Source organism: Rhagoletis zephyria, unplaced genomic scaffold (genome assembly GCF_001687245.7).
Source record: "Rhagoletis zephyria isolate East Lansing unplaced genomic scaffold, Rhagoletis_zephyria_1.1 Rzeph_scaffold_08358, whole genome shotgun sequence".
NCBI lineage: Eukaryota > Metazoa > Arthropoda > Insecta > Diptera > Tephritidae > Rhagoletis > Rhagoletis zephyria.
Genome location: NW_016165438.1, coordinates 6650 through 27636, shown reverse-complemented (window position 1 = coordinate 27636; position 20987 = coordinate 6650). Strand labels below are relative to the sequence as shown.

The following is a 20987-nucleotide window of genomic DNA, read 5'->3' as shown; positions in this document are numbered from 1 at the left end:
TGTGCAGGTTTGAAAATTCTAGAAAATCCCGTTTATTTTTGAGAATTTTTTTCTCGAGGGTGTTGCGCATTTATTTTCAATATAACGCATGAACAAAATCTATTTTTATATGGAAGAAAATGCGCAACACGCTTGACAAGAAAATTCTCAAAAATAAACGGGATTTTCTAGAATTTTCAAACCTGCACATTATTATACTAGAATTAAATAGGCTACAAAACTACATACCCTATAAGTTTCTAAAGATTCTGAAAGTGCAAAATATTGATGACATTTTTTCAAATTTCTGAAAAAAAATCCGGAATTGTGCACAAGGTTTTAAACGTTGACTTATATGGTTTATNTTTATATTATAGAATGTACTATATATAAAAAAAAATTAACGAATGAATAAATCACGCGAAACACTGAATATTGTAAAAAATAAAAGTGTGCTCTTTACGTGGGCGCCACTGTAAATGTAATTGAAAATATGAATGCTGTGAATAAAAACGGCGATTCAAAGTGTTTATTCTGGAGTTTGCTGTGACCCAAAAATATCAAATTCACCAGGCGTTGCTGATACGATTTCCGGCGCCAGAGCAAGAGAGGGTGAGAGGAGGTGATGAGGCATGGAAACAGGAATGTTTGACGGTTGTGACATCTGCATCGTGCTTAACAGAGAAGAAAACATCTTGGCGGTTTCGTGGCGATCATTCTCTAACATTTTTTGGGGCTGTTTGCGATTTCTTTCTAATAGAAGTTCCACTTTACTAAAATGGGCTTCGTCTTGCTTCTTCATGGAATCGACTAAGTTTTCCTGCGTTTTCTTCCACTCGTTTGTAAAAGACTCCATAGCTTTCAGATATGAGTTTTTTTCTGAAAATACACAACATGTCTTTATGTAATGCAAACACGTCTTTAACCACAATACTTAACGCACTTTGATTTTTGAACGTTTTCGGATTACGAGGAGTACTGCATGAGGGACTGGATTCCGAAACATCGGCATGTTCGTTTTCTTCAATACAATCTGCTTCCACTTCTAAATAGCTGCTTTGCGAAGTATTTGTGTCGTCTGCTGGCTGCTCGGTTTGTGAAGTGTCCACGCCCTCTACAGATACTGCAGGTCGATGACCAAGCACTTCATCTAACATTTCGAAATAATCACAGGTTTGTCTTTCAGCACCACTGCTATTATTATTCCGCTTGGCTTTGTAATAATCGCTTTTCAGTGATTTGAATTTCGCTCTAATTTGGATGGCGTCCTTTTTGATTCCTTTGGAATTCAATGCACGAGCCACTTCTTCAAAAATGCTTCGATTCCTTTTTATTTTGCTGTCCAACAATTTTAATATATGCTTTTCTTTTATAATAGAAATCATTTCTATTATTTCTTTTTCTCTCCATATATTTCTTTTCTTTTTATTTTCCATTTTATTTCACATTTCACACCAGCTTGTATTTCTTTGCTGAAAATCAACTTGAGTTTGGCATACAATGCTGCCATTCCTCTTCAATAAGAGCTGCAGCAGAAAACTTTAGTAGCACTNATGTACATATGTATGCCATTTTGCTCGCGCAAATTGCCGAGTGATCAGAGCGCTAGAGTGTCACTTGAGATATCCGAGTTCAAATCCTCGGGTAGGAGAAACCTAGAACCACAACAATACACAATTACCACACAAGATTTAACTGGTTATAAAAAAAACGCATAATTGGAGGTGCCCTGGGATCGATCATATACACAACTTTTGGGTCAAACGATTCACCTCTACACATCAACGTCTAACAACTCTCATAAATGACATGTTTGAAACCCCACATAAATTGCCAAGCTTCTTAACGATAGACAAACCATTTATAAAACCAAAAAATGCACAAAAAACCAATCCAGCCAACTATAGACCTATAACTTGCCTACAAACTCTCTATAAAATCATCTCATCAGCAATATGTAAAAATATCGACAAACACCTCACACAAAATAATATACTAACAAACGAACAGAAAGGATGTAGAAAAGACAGTAAAGGATGCAAAGAACAACTTATAATAGATATGCATATAGTGCATTAATCTTTGAAAGAAATACCATATAATGTATGTACCCTGATTAATAATATTAAAAAGTGTATTATAACGACCGTTTAATGTTATATTTGATACAAATTAATTTTGCTACTCGGAACGCTCTGCGCATTGCCACTGAATATTAGGTTTACTTAAAATTACATCCCTGGTCCTTGTTCTTTCTGTATTGCATCGTGGTGAATTCACATTTCTCAGAAATTTTATTTGCTAATTTTTGCGATTTCTAATGTCTAATGTAAGTTTTATGTATTTTTAGGATATGTTGAGGCAACAAAGGCGCAGTTTGAAAATGAAGTTATTAGTATGAAGTAGCAGCGCAGGCACATTTGGAGAATTATGCCGATAAGCAAGATGAAATTTGGGAAAGTAAGTGCCTGGTTGCAGCATATCTATGTATTAAAAAAGTATTTAAATTAATGAAATTGTGCTTAATATAAATGTTACAAATCGAGTGGCGTTATTTAAGATGTGCTCCAAACATTTCCCCGAGTAGTAGCTGAAGTTCAGCAAGAAGCAGGTCAGCAAACGTGCTACCCTGATCAAGCGTAAAATAAAGCGCTCTTCTGTGATTGCACTCCGCAAACGTGAAAACTTAGCAAAATATCTCCGTGACGGACGCCGTGAGAATAAGTTGCGCCGTCTGGCAAAGAAACACGGCCCATTCTACATGCTTGCAGAAGACAAATTGGCTTTTGTGATCTGTATCCGCGGTATCAACAAAGTTGCCCCAAAAGTTCGTAAAGTGTTACTGTTGTTCCGTTTTCGCCACATTAACCACGGTTTGTTCATCAAATTGAACCATTAATATGCTACGCATCGCCGAACCCTATATCACATGGGGTTATCCAAATCTTAAATCAGTTCGTGAATTGATCTACAAACGTGGAATTGTCAAGCACAGTCATCAACGTGTCTCAATCTCTGACAACCTTGTGATCGAACGCCAATTGCGCAAAGCGCACGATATTCAGTGCGTTGATTATTTGGCGCACGAAATATTCACTGTTGGATCCCACTTCAAGAAAGCCTCCAACTTATTCTGGCCATTCAAGCGCAACACCAAGCAGCGGTTGGCGCAATAGGGCTAATAACTACGTTGAGGTTGGTGATTTCGGTAACCGTGAAGATAAGATCAACAACTGCTGCGCAAGATGGTTTAAAGAAATTTTTTGGTGTACAAGGTGGAGTATTTTTATTTCAAAAATATATAATAAATAAAAATAGAAAATGTTTTTTTTTTGTAACTTTCTGAAGGTTTAAACCGCAAATATGCCAAACGGAAGGCAGCTTATATTCGCAATTCCTTGTGTCGAAATTCCATTGCCGTTTCTAAAGGCCATTTAAAAAGACTCCAATCCACAAATTTAATTATTTGTTTTGGTTTTTCAGCTCATTAATGATGCATCCAGGGTTGCATTTACCGTCTATGAAAATATTTAATGAAGCGTTCCAAAATTAGCTCCGAGCAACTAAAAGTTGGTTCAGCTTAAGTGAAATAGTTTCTTGTTAAATATTTATTCCTGGTACTTATTAAAAAAATCAGATCAATATTAATGTATGAAATGAAGTAAATTAAAATCTACGAATACATTTCTTGAATATTTTGTCATAGAGCCGTTATTAAATACAGACAAAACGTCGTCGGGCGTTGGTCTTGACGTATATAGAATTAATGCGTTAGAGAGATAAATATACAAGCTAAACTTTTTTGTTAATTAACGATGCATTTTACTAATCAGCCTAATCGTGAGTTTCGCTAGAATTTTTTTCACCCACCCGTAGTGAATACACGGAAACGAAAAGTGAAAAGGTGACTCGGTTCGAGAAAATGAAACTCATGATAAGGCTGAATATGTCGGAAACTAAAGCATATATTTAAAAACAGATGACGCTATTTGAAATATCTTTATTAGTTTAGTACGACAGCATTACCAACGTAATTTTTAGCAAATTAGCGAAAACATTTTAGTCAATTACTCGGAAACTAAAGAAGATATCAAAAAAATTGTTAGCAAAAAATCTAAATATCTTATTTTAAAATATATAACTGCATCTTTAACTAAAAACTGTTAAAAAGACGCTTACGGAGATTTTCCACTCAAGAGACGATATTTGAAAGTTACTGGCATAATTTCGAGACTGTATGTAAATTTTCGGCAAAAGTTAAGGAGTATATTCATATGCTGAAAAGATATTTTCGCAAATTCATGATTTATTTAAAGTATATCATCAGCCCTGTTTCCAATTCCATGTGAATAAATCGCCCCCATAATTTAATTTGTGCATTCAATATATTTCACAATTAACTTAAATACTAAATTGCAAATATTTGATCAACGACTTCGACACAGTAATATAAAAAATGGGTATGTATTAATAAAATAAATATTCTAAATACATTTATATTTCGGTTAAACCTGAGATGTTCAAGCGCACTGAAATATTTTTCTATCCATTTCTCTAGTGCTAAAATAATTTTCGCCACCTTGAAATGCTGCACAATACCCTTATTGCCGAATTCATTCAATTTAGATGAGGGCATTTGAGTGTGCTTTTGCATTTTAGCTGGCTGAGCAACAACACCTCCACTAGCTTTATGTTTTGAAAGAGTAATTCGTTTGTTTTCAATTATACTAGGAGCCGGCAAGTTAGTATTATCATTCACTGACTCAATTAATGCGATAAAAGTGCTTTCCAAGTCCGAAATCGCGTTTAGAATTTTATCTTTAAGCCTACAATTGACCGCACAATTAGTACACACACTCGTTATTGCGAGCGATATATAATATTAAACATAAAGCACAGAGCGAAAGAAAACACCTCCGGACCGTCTGAAAGCAAGAATTTTAGTGGTCTTTATATAATATTCGCAATGTTTTTCATTTGACTGTTTTCGCTATTTTTTTTTATAAAACTAGAGCTCATTATCTATCTAACAAAAACTATATAAATCCAAATACTAAACTTTGTGCAAAAAATTAAAAAAAAAAATCAACAAAGTTTCATTAGAATTGCAAACTTTTTAGCTAAAATTTCTTGAAATCAATTGCGTACCAAAATACGCATGTAAAGCTATATAATATTTAATTTATCCCCTCTTTTTTCACTTAAGAAGCATCTGTGCGACATTTCTACAATTTAATTTGTTATAAAATTCATGGAATTAAATGAAAACTTAAAATTCGCTGTAATTTCTCTCTAAGGTAACGCCACCGCGATTTGTTTTAATTTCACCTGTATTTTTTACATAGGTTTTTATGTTCTTTTTTTATATATCTGTACTGTAATGTCTGCTGACTGCACTTGCAGATACTGCCAATATAGAAGTACTACATATATGATTGAGAAGTGGAAGAATTAAAAAAAGGATGTGACGTATGCGAATAAAACTAGACTGCAAGGTGTACGAGAATTTTTGCAAAACAAAAACTTAATTCAGTGGAGCAAAAAAACAAAACATGCAATATTCTGCATAATTTACAAAAATGCTAACAAAAAAAACTTAACCAGATAAAAATACTAGTTTGCCTATATCTACAAAAAAGGTTAGGGGTGTACTAAAAGAAAAAAAGCAAAATGACCTAAGTCCAGGCTATGAGGTACTGATGTCAAGGAGATCACCAACCCGCGAGTTGCCGCTCACGTATGTCTACTCGCTATGCCACAGCGAATTGAGAAAGAAAACGACAGTGAGTACTAATTGCTCAGTTATTTTGAAATAGCGGGCCCAGTGACTTCCACGCGCTCTCTTCCAACTTTTTCAAGTACTTATGTATGTCCAGTGGATTCCTTATATACTTTGTCTTAAGGGACACTCAAACAGACGGGGTATTGGAAGTGCAGTGTCCCTTTACTCTGAAATATGTATCGACTGTGGCTAGTACTTTGTACATACATGTACGTACACAAAATCTTGCAGAAAATCGAGGTCATTATGGACCTGAAACCAATACGTGCTCCGATTACCCTTCCACGTAATAAAATGTTTTTTTTCCCCTTTGAGATATTTGCCCTTTATTGAATTATCGTGATTTTTAGTCTCTCTTAAGAAAACAAACTGGGGAATTTTATGATAAATTAACTTAACCCTCTTAATACAATTTTTTATTTTTTGATATTAAATTCAGTGTCGGATAATGCGGCGCAGGGTGGAAGAATCCTCCTCAACTTTGGCCAGATCTCCCTACGCATAAAGGGGGACGGGGTGACAGCAAGTCATCTAGCGCACAGAGACAGCCAAGGAGCAGCAGCCCAGGCATCTCGCAAGACCCAGTGAACGGAAGTCTACGTTGTTCCGTCCCGGGACCGTGCGGAACAGGTCAGGTAAGGCGATAGCGCTGATCAGGCTGGCGTCAGTGGCGAGAGCGCGAAACCTTCCTCAGTCTCCTCTACCCTGGAGGTGTCTCAGTCACCAAAGGCGGGCAAAGGCAACACCTCCCATGCCCGCTCTACTAAACTGGTGGCGAGACGTACACCCAAGGCAGGCGAAGGTAACACTTCCCATGCCCGCCCCACCAACACTGGCAAAGGTCCACACTCGACTCGCCGCTTACATGGGACGAAGCTCCCGAAGTGGATGAGGAAGGGTAACCAGCCGGACGACTCGAAAAATTAATATGGTAGTAAGGTGCATCCAAATAAACTTTCAACATACCAAGGCGGCTTCAGCGGTCCTGGCACAAACGTTTAATGAGGATCACTTTGATATCGCCTTTATCCAGGAGCCGTACATTTATGGGAACCAGATAAAAGGACTACCAGGTAAGCTATTCTATGACTCCAACGAAGGACGGCCTAGAGGCTGTCTGATGATAGCTAATCATATCAACGCCTTTCTCATTCCAGAATTTACCAATAAGGACCAGATNTATAAAAGGACTACCAGGTAAGCTATTCTATGACTCCTTCAACGAAGGACGGCCTAGNTCAACATACCAAGGCGGCTTCAGCGGTCCTGGCACAAACGTTTAATGAGGATCACTTTGATATCGCCTTTATCCAGGAGCCGTACATTTATGGGAACCATATAAAAGGACTACCAGGTAAGCTATTCTATGACTCCTTCAACGAAGGACGGCCTAGAGGCTGTCTGATGATAGCTAATCATATCAACGCCTTTCTCATTCCAGAATTTACCAATAAGGACCAGATTTCAGTGCAGGTGAGCCTATCTCTCAGAGAAAACACGCAAGAGTTAGCCATTTGCTCAGCGTACCTCCCGGCGACTCCAGAGATTACGAGTTTCTGCTACGACATGGACTAGTGGACTATTGTGGCAGACATAAACTGCAACTCATCGTGGGATGTGACGCTAATGCCCACAATACCATATGGGGCAGCAGTACTTACTTGAATTTATTAGCCTAATTTGGTTAGAAATTTTAAACGAAGGTAACTCCCCACTTTTAGGAACAGTATACGGGGCGAGGTTCTAGATCTCACTCTATCCACTCCTTTCATCAGTAATTTCGTCAAAAAATGGAAAGTGTCCAGAGAAATTTCTTTATCAGATCACATGCACATCCGTTTTGAAATTGAAATCACATTAGNCTTACTTGAATTTATTAGCCTAATTTGGTTAGAAATTTTAAACGAAGGTAACTCCCCACTTTTAGGAACAGTATACGGGGCGAGGTTCTAGATCTCACTCTATCCACTCCTTTCATCAGTAATTTCGTCAAAAAATGGAAAGTGTCCAGAGAATATTCTTTATCAGATCACATGCACATCCGTTTTGAAATTGAAATCACATTAGCAACTGCTACCACCTACAGAAGACCAACAACCACAGATTGGGATCTATACGATGCATTTCTGCAGGACAGTCTAAAAAGGTGCAAGCGAAAGGTAAATGACTTAGTCGAACTTGAACTTACCCAGCAAACATTGAGGTTAGTTATCGATTAGAGAATGATTGGAGAACTAGCCACATTCTCCAATCTCAAACGTTAGAGCACGACTCGAAAAACTATCGAGAATCATAGCGATCTCAACAAAAATGGGACATAGTTCTCGACTCGAGAAAATATTAATTCTCTAATCGAATTCTAATGTTGATCTCTAATGGGATCCGAAATGAATTTCAAACTGCTGTTTTGCTTTATTTAATAATTGTTTGCAAAATTTGTATTAAATGTATTCGCAATAAAATAATAATGGATTATTTGAACTTAAAAATCTATATATATAATACGCGAAGGCAATTTTTGTGCAGCATAAAAGATCTTCGCCGTTCGTTCGATTTTCAAAAATGGGGTGTCAAATTAAAGCGCTTGGCCTGTAGATGTGCAATAAGGTTTCACTTTTTCGAAAAGAGTTGCTACCTGTTAAATAATTAAACTCAAGTTATTTACTAAACAATGCCCTCAGATCCGCACCGTCCGTTCGATTTTCAAAGGTGAGGTACCAAATTAAAGGGCTTAGGATGTGGATGTTCAAGAAGGTTTTACTTTTTCGAAAAAAGTTGCCACCTGTTAAGAAATTAAGCTCAAATTAATTAAAAAGTTACATAAATTATTAAATATGGGTATCAATCGAAATGGTTTTGAAAAGGCTTTATAACTTAACTACGTTTAGGAGGGTTGCCACATGTTCAAAAAAATGTAATTCTATTTTAATTAAAGGAATTAGGTAAGTGAATAAGGTATCGGTATATGGGTGTCATACAAAAGAGGTTTAAGATGGTAGCAGTTTCGAAATATTTTGAATAGGGTTGCCACCTATTTCAGAAGTCTAATTGAACTTTTTTTATATGAAATATTAACGATGGATGTCAAATGAAAGAGCTTCAAGAAATACTTATTTTGACAATTTAGAACATTTTTGATATGTTTGAGGGTTGTCCCAGTTTAAAGGGCTAAAAGGTAAATGGGTTTCAAATTCTTTATTTAAGAACAATATTTAGGAGGATCGCCACGTGTTTAAAAAAAATTTCCACTTAATTCATCAGTTACATGAAATATTTATAACAATGTTAGACGAAAAATATATAAGGAAATTTTAGTTCGAAAATAATTTTTAAGAGGGTTGTACATAAGTTACCTGAAATTTTATAATATGGTTATCAAAAGAACGAGTGTTCAGAAATCTTTAAGCTGAACATTTGGTTTTGGTTTTGTTGAAAAAATTAAGCTCAAATTATTTAATAAATTAAATGGATTGNAAATATGGTTATCAAAAGAACGAGTGTTCAGAAATCTTTAAGCTGAACATTTGGTTTTTGTTTTGTTGAAAAAATTAAGCTCAAATTATTTAATAAATTAAATGGATTGTCAAAATATGGGTATCAATCGAAATCGGTATGAAAATAATTTATTTCTAAACTGTATTTAGAAGAGTTGCCATGTGCTTAAAAAATTAAATTCAACTTAATTCATCAGTTAATTGAAATATATATATCAATGCCAGGCGAAAGAGTTTAGTTTGAAAATACTTTTAAAGGTGTCGCCACCTGTTTCAAAAGTCGATTTTTTTTACTTATACGAAAGATACATAAATGAAATATCGAAAGATTAGTTTCAAACGAAAGAGTTTTAAGAAAACTATTATAGGCTGATAATATTTTTAATTAGAATTGCAATCTATATTTTTTTTATGGTCATCACATCTGCACCGTTGTTTCGAATATCCAAAATGAGAAAACAAATTAAAGAATTGGGATTCTATATAGATATGCACAGGTTTTATTTTTTGAAGTTACAGGGAGATTTGAAATTTGATGAAATGAAAACCGACAACATGCGAGACCTCTTATCACCGAGAAATGGTTTAGATTAATCATTAGGAANCAAAAGTCGATTTTTTTTTACTTATACGAAAGATACATAAATGAAATATCGAAAGATTAGTTTCAAACGAAAGAGTTTTAAGAAAACTATTATAGGCTGATAATATTTTTAATTAGAATTGCAATCTATATTTTTTTTATGGTCATCACATCTGCACCGTTGTTTCGAATATCCAAAATGAGAAAACAAATTAAAGAATTGGGATTCTATATAGATATGCACAGGTTTTATTTTTTGAAGTTACAGGGAGATTTGAAATTTGATGAAATGAAAACCGACAACATGCGAGACCTCTTATCACCGAGAAATGGTTTAGATTAATCATTAGGAATATTTTTAGAGGTTTTTGAATAGGGTTTCACCTGTTGCGGGTTCACTAGTAAGTTATAATTCATTCATTTGGAATATTGCTTATTTATGTACATTTATTTGAATTTGCGTTGTTTCTCTAATCGTTCTCGAATCTAATTCTAATGTAGTTCTCTAACTTCGTCATCGACTCGAGAACGATTAGAGAATTAGCCTAGTTATCTAATGCAGAAATCCAAATTTATTTAACGTTAGAGACTGTGTTTGCTGGGTAGCTGCTCAGATCTGACATCAGCCATTGTGAATTCCTACAATGAATCCTGTCCAGAAGTCACTAGGCTTAACAACAGACAGACTCCATGGCGGAATAACAAATTGGCCAAACTTAGGGCAAATACCCGGAAGCTCTTTAACAGAGCTAAACGAACCGGTGATTGGGAAACGTATAAAATTGCTCTGACCGAGTACAATAAAGAGATTAGAGATGTGCTAAGAGGAACTCATGGACTCTTTTCTGTACAGGGATCAAGGACCTTACGAAAGCGCAAGAATCCACAGAGTCCTCGCAAAGACACACAGTAATGAGTTCGGGCTCCTGAAAAAACCCGACGGATCCTTCACGAACAGCTGCATGGAATCCCTTCAACTTCCACTACAATGGTAGGAAGTGACGGTCCCAAAGGTGGGGGGAAAACCAGCAGATCAACCAAAGTCATACCGACCTATTATTCTTACGTCCTTCCTACCAAAAACAATGGAGAGAATCGTACAGGCATATCAGCGATAGTTTCCTTACCAGGAACTCTTTGTACAGACACTAATATGCCTACCTTCCAGGAAGACCTACTATCCACGCTCTTCAGAATCTAACAAGGAAAATTGAAAAGTCCCTGGAGGACAAAGAGGTGGCGGTGGGTTGTTTCTTGGATGTGGAGGGCGCTTTCGACAACACAGAACACTCTCTAATAGACAATTGCGTGCGGCGCAGAGGTGTTGATCAAACCACATGTCGCTGGATAGCTAACGTCCTTAAACCCAGAACCATTACATCCACACTCGGACAGGAAAGGGTCCGTTGCTTAGCTCGAAAGGTTGCCCGTAGGGGGGAGAGAAGATAACATCTCTAACATCCTACCGAATGCTCTGAACATAGGCGCCAATTGGTGTAGTAAAAATGGGTTAAACGCTAACCCAAAGAATACTAGCATAGTCATTTTCTCCAGGAAAAGGTAAAGGGACAAATTAGTAGAACCATTCCTTCAAGCTGAAAAGATACACTTCTCCAAGAAGTCAAATATCTAGGAGTTAGCCTTGATGACAACATCTCATGAAATCCACATCTAGATAAAACTATTCAAAAGACCGGGGCCTCTATGTGGACCTGCCGGAAACTTATGGGACGGANAGAAGTCAAATATCTAGGAGTTAGCCTTGATGACAAGATCTCATGAAATCCACATCTAGATAAAGCTATTCAAAAGACCGGGGCCTCTATGTGGACCTGCCGGAAACTTATGGGACGGAACTGGGGCATCAGACCTAAACTGGCGAGGTGGATGTATGATGCCGTCTCCAAACCCAGGGCGTGTTCAGAAATGCATCAGTCTGTTTTATTTCTAAACTATAATTGATGGAAATGCCTTACTTGCGCAACTATGTTCCAATTCGGCATTTAACCGTGGTTGCGCATATGGTACATTTCCATCAATTATAACTTAGAAATAAAGTAGTAGTAGTAACTTAGAAATAAAGTAGGCTTTGGCTTGATGCATTTCTGAACGCAACCCATTCTTACCTATGCTGCACCCGTCTGGTGGAAGAAGGTGGAAGTAAAGTCCACGCACGCTACAGAGACGGGCGTGGGTATCACTGGCGCGATGAGAACAACACCAACGGCGGCTCTCGAGGTGCTTCTTGACCTGCCTCCCCTACACATTGTAATCAAGAAAGAGGCTCTGCTGTTTGCAGCAAGGCTCATCTCAGGGGACAGTGTAGAGGACAAGTATGTACACCCTTCCACCCTCAGGGTTATAGAACAAGAAGATGGGTTGAGCATAAGTTTTGTGGACCTGTGCCTACCGAGGTTTAACTTCTCACATAACTTCAAGGTCTTTTCCCTCGAGGAATAACTGGGACAATGAACGACCTAAACCCCGGAAGGACGGCCACATCTGGTATACTGACGGATCAAAAACAGACCACGGCGTCGGAGCAAGAGTCTACGGTATACAACCCAGACTGCTCCACCACCAGCATGGGGCAGGGTAACTCTCACCCCTATTGCGAATGTCGACTGGCAGTAGATAAACGAATATTAAGCGATTATCGATGCTATTGTGAGTGTCGTTTAGTCGCTCAATTAGCGACTGTGAATACTTTTTAATCGCTCATCTTTCTATTGCTATTTTTTAGTCGTTGGAGTTTGCGTTTATAAAATTTACACAAGAAAGTGGTACTACAATGGATAAAAAGTAAGACAATTGAAGTTGTAAAAAATTGTGAAATTTACATATGTATGTATGTGTCTGAATTACAGGTCAAAAACTGTAAGCAACAAAAGGCAACTTGCGCGGTTGGTTGAGCTGATGCAGGAGAATGAGGACAAAGGCAAAGGAATTTGCGGAAAGAGTAGGGGCAGAAGCTCCGCTTTTATTGTGAAAGATATACAACATTTCTTGTACATATAACTCCGGCTACGCCATCTACAGTGTTTTTGCGCAGAACCAACATCAAAGTTTTTAAAAAACTGCACATTTTATTAATTAACTAATGTTCGGAAATTTGAAATCTTTATTTTAAATTAAAGTTTAATTCTTTCACTACACGTGTATGTTAAAGTTTTTAAAATCGAGTCACGTTTCACACAGAATATACAACACAAAGATATACAACATTTCTTGTGCATATAACTTCGGCTACGCCATCTACAGTGTTTTTGCGCAGAACCAACATCAAAGTTTTTAAAAAACTGCACATTTTATTAATTAACTAATGTTCGGAAATTTGAAATCTTTATTTTAAATTAAAGTTTAATTCTTTCACTACACGTGTATGTTAAAGTTTTTAAAATCGAGTCACGTTTCACACAGAATATGCAACACAAAGATATACAACATTTCTTGTGCATATAACTTCGGCTACGCCATCTACAGTGTTTTTGCGCAGAACCAACATCAAAGTTTACAAAAAAACTGCATATTTTATTAATTAACTAGTGCTCGGAAATTTGAGATCGCTATTTTAAATTAAAGTTTAATTCTTTCACTACACGTGTATGCTAAAGTTTTTAAAATCGGGTCACACGTTTCACGGGTCACAATTGCCCAACATCATTGTACAAATAACTAAACCGTACCGTATTTCTTAAACTAGTTGCCTTCCAGATACTTCACGATTTGCAGGTTTTTACAGGAAGCTGTTCCAGATGGCCACCTTCCATAAAGTTTAGCATTGCCAAACAGCTTCTCCTGTAAATCCTGTAAAACCAACAAACCGTGAAGCATCTGCAACGCAACTATTATTCATAAAATCCACATGTGTACATACACTTAATCTTCCTACTCCAAGGGATTCGAGGAATCTCGCAATTTCCTCCTTACTTTTGCCAATTCTACTAATCTATTAGCTTCCACATCATCTTCCTCATCACTAAACCATATTTCAACTGTATCCATTTTTTTAATTTTCTAACAAAAACAATTATTTTAAAAATGATGTAAATGAAACACTAAAGAAACAGATGTAAACAAACAAACAGCTGTTTACAATTCACCAGTCATGGTAGTGCAAATTTTTATCGATCAAGCTATACAATAGAAAAATAAAAGATAATCGACTCGATCGACAAATTTCTATTTTACTGCCAGTCGACACTCGCAATAGGGGTCTCTGTCTTTCAGGCCGAGTTTCACGCCATTGAACTTTGTCTGAGGCAGTAAGTAGTAAGAGGGGCAACTAAAAAACACATCTAAGTATATGCACTCGGACAGCAGAGCGGTGCTCCTCGCTCTTAAAACGCACGAGGTCAAATATGGTGTGGGATTGTCTCAACTTTTAATACTGATCGCCGGGACCGGGACATAGTGGAGTCATGGGCAATGAAGTGACAGATATTCTCGCCTGAAAAGGGACTGCACAGGGATTCATAGGCCCAGGACCCTTTACCGGTCTGCCATGGAACTCCGTTAGGCGGAACTACTATATCTGGATGAAGAACGAAGCAACAACATTACTTGACAAATACGGAAGGTAACAGACAGGCCAAGTCCTTCATTCCGGTTATATCAACAAGGAGAACCGAAGAACTACTTCACCTCAGTAGGCATGAAGTAAGAATTGTTACAGGCTTTCTTACTGGCCACTGTAGGGTAATGAAACACTTGTCAAATATAGGAGTTGTCAACTCTGACCAGTGCAGGTTGTGTACCGAAGAACAGGAAACAGCAGAGCACATTACAACTTACCAGGACCAGACTTCGCTTCCTAGGATCACCGTACCTAGAAGCTCATGACCTAAATGGCATTCAGCCAAAGGACCTCGCGAAGTTTCTTAAGAGTACGTGGATCAAAGATGACCTGTAGTTGAATAGAGGTTTGTTACAATAGATCGTTTCGGTCGCGGTAACTAGGTGACCTCCTCCCTCCTCTAAATCTAATCTAATGCTGGGCTCCTAAACACGAATCCGAAACCAGTTTTTCAATTGCTATTCGGAAAAACCTTTTAGAAGTGGTTTAAGCTAAACCGCCTGTAGGAGGTCATTACTTTTTAGTTGATAATAAATAGCACAAAACTTTTCATTGGCGTAACTTTGATTTATTGACTTTTAACATTTTTATAATATGATTTATTTTGAGCCTGTGTGAATTGGTAACAAAGTTCACGGCGAGTAAATTTTTGACAACTATGAGGTGAATAAAATTTCAGTAGCTCATGAGGATAGTAAAATTTTTGACAAACACATAGAAAATTCTGACAATCGCAAAGATTGTGTATGTGTGTAATTTTTCGTTAAATAAAAGCTTAAATTGATGAATTGCAATCAACGATGGCAGATGTTTTCTTAAAATATTAATGTCACTTCAATTTGTAATATTTTATTCCGCATAAATTTGCGGTTATCAAAAATTTACTGTTGTCAAATAATATTACATTTCACACAGCAGATTGCCAAACCATAGTAAAAATATGGTAATTCTCTAGGGTGGGGTAACAACCCCCAAAAAAGGTGCGGAAAATCCGGGATGGGTACCAAACGACGCGTTTCGGCCCCCCTAATAACAATCCGGAGGGGGCGAGATAATATTATTAACCATTTAAAAGTTATGAACAAGAAACTTTTGTTAAATTTCGTTGTTTTCTATGAGCAATTACCACGTCAAAAATGCACTAAATCACCAGTTTCCACTTTTAAAACACTACTAAAACGTTTCCGGTTATTATTTTATGCAAACCAAATCATTTATTCACTTTTATTTTATATATTTCGTTAATAAAACAGAGTAAACAAACTTTGCGCCTGCTAAAATTATTATAACCTCAAATCGCTGGTATTGCCACTTTATTTCACATTTCATTTGCGCTATTATACTCAGTATACACTATACACTTCTTCTTCTTCTTTTTACTTTCATCTAAATAAGATATTGTAACCAAAAAACAATAGCAAATTTCGCTATACCATCGCGCGATTTTTTATTAAAAATTTTCATTATTTATCGAAGTATTGATTTTTATGGAAAAAGCGCCGCAGGCGAAAATTTTTAATAAAAAATCGCGCGATTTTTTATTAAAAATTTTCATTATTTATATATATATTAAACGAAAGAAGATACCGAAAAGCATTGAACAGTGCACACATCTCATAAGGAAAAGTGAATTATTACGAAATACTAATACAGTGGCAGCACTATAGCTATTTTGGAATCTCGCGTTTCAGCTCGCAAAGATTGTCAACTTCTTTTTAATAACAAAATAATCTATCTTAGGTTGATAAAACTATGTGTTTCTTTAATAAATAAGTTAAATTATATATTTTAATAGTGTTTAAAAAGTGTGAACAGGTGATTTAGTGAATCTTTGTCGGTGTAATTGCTCATCGAAAACAACGAAATTTAACAAAAGTTTTTTGTTCATAACTTTTAAATGGTTAATAATATTATCTCTCCCCCTCCGGATTGTTATTAGGGGGGCCGAAACGCGTCGTTTGGTACCCCTCCCGACTTTTCCGCACCTTTTTTAGGGGTTGTTACCCCACCCTAGAGAATTACCAAAAATATTATTCAACAGCTTTCCCCATACAACTTTGTTACCAATTCACACACGTCATTTGAATGATATTCCAGAAAACAATTCCTTTTTGGTTGCAAGCATTAATAGGGATGAGTCGATACAAGTAAATCCAAGTACATACTCGATACTTCTCTCAATTTACCAAGTATTTTTGTACTCGATACTTTTTACTGCGATCCAAGTAGGTATCGAAAAAGGGTACTTGTATCAGAAGCGCAAAACTTATTGAGCCTTATCATGAGTTTCATTTTCCCCGAACCGGTACGCTTTCACGTTTGGTTTCCACGTAATTACTATGGGCGGAATAAAAATTTTCGGGTGAAAATTTTTTCGGGCGAAACTTAGGATAAGGATCTGTCCCTTGAGAGAGGCTTTTCTCAAAAAAAGGTACAACTATATCAAAATCTCGAAACCGCCATTCAGGAAAACACTTGGAAAGTAGATGTTTTTGGGAAATATATCAAAAAAGGTGTTCTTTCCTTAAACTTATTTAATATGAAAAAACTTTATCTATCAATCTTGTAAAAATGAATTCTATTGTTTTTGACATCAAATACTATACAAAAATAATTGTTGTCTTAAATTTTTATATGAACAAATATATAAAGACAAATAATCTTGTAAAAGTGCATATTTTTTGTGACAAAAACACAATAGCTTTGAAAAATATGCAAAATCATAGTTCTATGTGCAAGTACTGGACACCTCTCCGATACTGAGTAGGTATCGATACCTTGATTGATACAGGTACAAGTTTTGATTTAAGTAATACCTTAATGCTATCCATTTATCCCTTAGCATAAATGAATATTACATATTTTACATATTGTTTGTGTTTCTCCTTGGCGGATTTTTTGCATGTCCTTTTTCCTGATCGATCAAACCTTGCAGGATAATGTTCATATCCATCAAATCGAATGTTTTCAGGGGGGCGGTATGATTTCTGTCCAACGTCAGTATTCAAATTTGATGCTAAAGGTGGTTTACCAAGAGCTCGTCTTTCGCTACGTCCGGATATTTCGTTGGGGCGTTAGAATGTGTCCTTCGAAACAATAAATATGCATTTACCACTGTCATATCAACGAGGTGATAAAATAAGCGGATAAAATTAGCCCATCCATGAGGTCTACCCCTCCCATATGCTGATTATATTCACGGATTATTTGAGGACATTCAATTTCGGCGTATTTGTGGTCCTTTTTATTGGACCTAGTGACCTTTGGCATAGTTTCATTGCCATCATGCCCTTTAAAACTGTTCCTGCCAAAATTTTTTGTGTCCTTCCATAAGACTGTAGATATATCGCTACCCAAAACGTTCCCGACATATTGAATAGAAAACCCGCGTTCTTTCCTTTTGAGTTCTTCCGAATTGTCGACTGGAAGCTTACAGTTTGAAATGCGATTGGAACGTATGGTACCCAAAGCATATATACCTCTAGTTCGAAGATATACGAGCAATGGTATAGTTGTGTAAAAATTGTCGAAGAAAAGAATATGGTTTTTGAAGTCTGGTATGGTTTGTCAGAGACGTGCCACCACGTTTGCTGCAGCTCCTAAATCCAACATTCCGGTAATAATAGTATTATCACCACTGCCATGGTACACTTCAAACATGTAGGAAAAGCCGTTTGAATCACACAGAACAAATATTTGAATATCCCATTTATGCGGTTTTGCTGGCATATACTGCTTTAGACCAGAGGTCATTTTGGTGGCAGTGTTCGGACCCCAACTCGATTCAGGACTAAAAATCTGAGCAAAAAAAAAATTCTGTACCAGATTGAATTTTTTATTTTCGTTTCTGACATTAATTGTTTGACTTAAATATTTTCTATTCATGCAAAAATAAGAACGCGAGGCAATGTAAGGATAATACGTTAAATATTTAGGTAATATTTAGCATTTTCTATAAAGTAGAACGTTTCTAACACTTAACTTTTTAAAGTGCAATAGGATCTAAACCTTTTCTACTTTATATAAATTTCATTCTACATATATTTTTTAATAACTTAAGTAAAGTTCTGCATCCGCCAATTTCTACAGCCATACATAAAAAATAACCAAATTACTTTATTGACGCATTGCTATGAAAGAGTTACTTTTTAACAGTGAGACTGGGCTAACTTTCAATTTTTTTACTGAAACCGGTGGTGAACACTCAAAAAACGGCCTCAAGAGGGGCATAACATGAATGAAAAAAAACGGAATAGATTTGCAGTCAAGCGGAGTAGATGAGTACATATCAAATTTTTTCAAAGCTGGAGTAAATCTAACCTGATCTTAGTCTAGTCCAAACACTAGTAAGGAACGAATTTTTTACATTTTAACGCTAATGACCCACAGATGGCGGGAAAACACAGGGTTGTATCAGACTTTCGACGTGGTTTCGAGTTGGTTAGCTTTTAACCATCTCGGTGAAATGGTTAAGTGCTGCCATTTTTATATGGCGAAATTACGCTAAATGAAGTGGGTTATCGGGATAACCAACTCAACAACCATAACTACGTGATTAGCTCCGGTGGGGACATGGTATTAGAGTCATCAGCAAAACTTAAATATTTTTTTATTTTCTAAAACCGACTTCGTCGCATTGATTTTTGGATAGGAGTAAAAGCATACTTTCCCCAATATTTTTTCAAATTTTGATATTTGTATACCGACATATATATCAATATACCCACGTATTTCCGTATCTCTACTTCATTTGTAACGAACTTTGTATTGATGTTTTCTTGGCATGCTTGAAGATTAGTTTGATAAACCAATAAATTATAAATCTCGTCTGTGAAAAAGTACCCGAAGGTTTGAAACGGTGTTTGTAAATAATCGAACTCAGTTGGCAGTTTCTTTTCCCCCTGAAAAACAATTTGATTTTTATGAAGCTGCATATCTTTGTTCTTCCAAATAATTTTTTTCAATTCAGGATTGCCATGATTCAAATCAGAATAACCTAGTAAGAATTTATTAGTTTTTAAGTGAATAAACATAATCTTAGGTATATTTACTGGAACCAATGAAGCCACCATTATTCGCGTTGATTCCAGCCCGATAGCATCTAGCTCTGGTAATGGAGATCGGGGCCGCTTTGATAGTCGAATCTTTCGTAGTTCTTTTCGAACTTCAATCTCAGGTCGTGCAATATGTTCGTTCTCTGCCCCTACATCAGCGGTCACATTAAACGAACAGCTAGCTATAGGTGAGGAACGCCGTAATTCCACTGCAGATGCACTAATTTCATTGGCATCACTAAATTTGATCATGTTGAACGATGTATCAATAGCATATGACATGAATACTGATGGTGCTCGAACCAATTCACCCATATATTCATCAATCTGTGCTTCATCTTCTGATGAAAGAACATAGCTTGGATTGCAGACACTATCATCATCAAAATCGCTGATTTCACCTTCATCCGTGCTAAGATCCTCATCATTTAGAGAATTCATAAACCTTTGTATCTCTTCATCTTTTAGTGGAGAGACCTACGCCTTGTATTTTCCATTTCTTAAATAAAGAGCATGGATAATATAATTCAATGCTAATTTGAGCATATACAGTAGAGAAAAGTCGAAAACCAAAGAAATATCAACTAAAGGCAACAGTATAATATTCACTATAATTAATTAGAGTTCAAAGCCAATACAAAATTATTGAATTAGTAAAACGTTTATAACTATTTTATTTTTTTTTTCAAATTTCACTTCTTTCACTATCACTACGTGCACCTCATACGAATTTTCAACATCAACTGGTCATAATTTCTCTCAAAAAAAGATAAGAAGCTTCAAAACAAATGTACAGGAGGCCTTACATATTTTTTGCATAAATTTTTATAGGACCACGTTTAACTGTATATTATTTTAATATTTGCTATTGCCTGCCTATAGGCGGTCTTAGGCTCTAGAGGGTTAAGTGTCCCTATAATGTAAACAAATAATTATACACCAACAATTATGTTGTTTTATTAAAATTATCCGGCTAGTTAGTAGTTAACATATTATGTGGAAATACCATGAGAGAAATCCTTAATTCGAGATCAGTTGTTCACCCAAAAAAGATGTTAATGATATTTATATGTGTCTTCTCATGTGCAATCATTGTAGCACAAATATCATACACATACTTATACAAATGTATAGAAAACACTTTTGCATCGAGCTTACATCAAATTTGCGGTTTTTTTTATATATGTGACCTGGTCTACGGAAAGGGGGCTTAGGTGTCAAAAAATCAATTTTCACTTTTTGGTTGATTCGGATGGAAGATGAGATGCTTTNTCCACACTAGCAACTTACACGATGAACTATAATAATATTCCGACCAACAACAACACTTACTGGACCAACAACAACACTTACTGGACGTCCGGCGCGAAGAACAATTAACGAGATAATGAGAAACTGACGAAACGAGTTGCTTACCTTTACGTCTAACACCTTCAGTTGACCTTACTTCAATAAATCTTGATAAAAAAGGCGATCGCCGTTCTTTTCAGCGCACACACATTAACACCCCCAAAACCGT

The 20987-nt window shown here is 36.3% G+C and overlaps 2 protein-coding genes and 1 pseudogene across 2 annotated transcripts; 1 reads left to right on the top strand and 2 right to left on the bottom strand.

Moving 5' to 3' along the window:
- Positions 1–508: 508 nt before the first annotated feature.
- On the bottom strand, positions 509–1507 carry LOC108374989 (uncharacterized). Its single transcript, XM_017631054.1, has 2 exons — positions 923–1507; positions 509–858 (listed from the first exon to the last, which is right to left on the bottom strand). The coding sequence occupies exons 1-2, from the start codon at positions 1413–1415 to the stop codon at positions 509–511; spliced, it is 843 nt and encodes a 280-aa protein (XP_017486543.1). The 5' UTR covers positions 1416–1507.
- Positions 1508–2409: 902 nt separating this feature from the next.
- On the top strand, positions 2410–6051 carry LOC108374988 (60S ribosomal protein L7-like; annotated as a pseudogene).
- A 13271-nt stretch (positions 6052–19322) lies between these two features.
- Positions 19323–19909, bottom strand: LOC108374987 (uncharacterized). Its single transcript, XM_017631053.1, has 2 exons — positions 19466–19909; positions 19323–19410 (listed from the first exon to the last, which is right to left on the bottom strand). The coding sequence occupies exons 1-2, from the start codon at positions 19907–19909 to the stop codon at positions 19396–19398; spliced, it is 459 nt and encodes a 152-aa protein (XP_017486542.1). The 3' UTR covers positions 19323–19395.
- Between the last annotated feature and the right edge of the window lie 1078 nt (positions 19910–20987).

Coding starts and splice junctions, on each gene's coding strand:
- LOC108374989 (XM_017631054.1), bottom strand. CDS start 1,415: ATGGAAAATAAAAAGAAAAGAAATATATGGAGAGAAAAAGAAATAATA. Junction 859..922: donor GAAAACGTTCAAAAATCAAA/GTGCGTTAAGTA, acceptor GTGTATTTTCAG/AAAAAAACTCATATCTGAAA.
- LOC108374987 (XM_017631053.1), bottom strand. CDS start 19,909: ATGAATTCTCTAAATGATGAGGATCTTAGCACGGATGAAGGTGAAATC.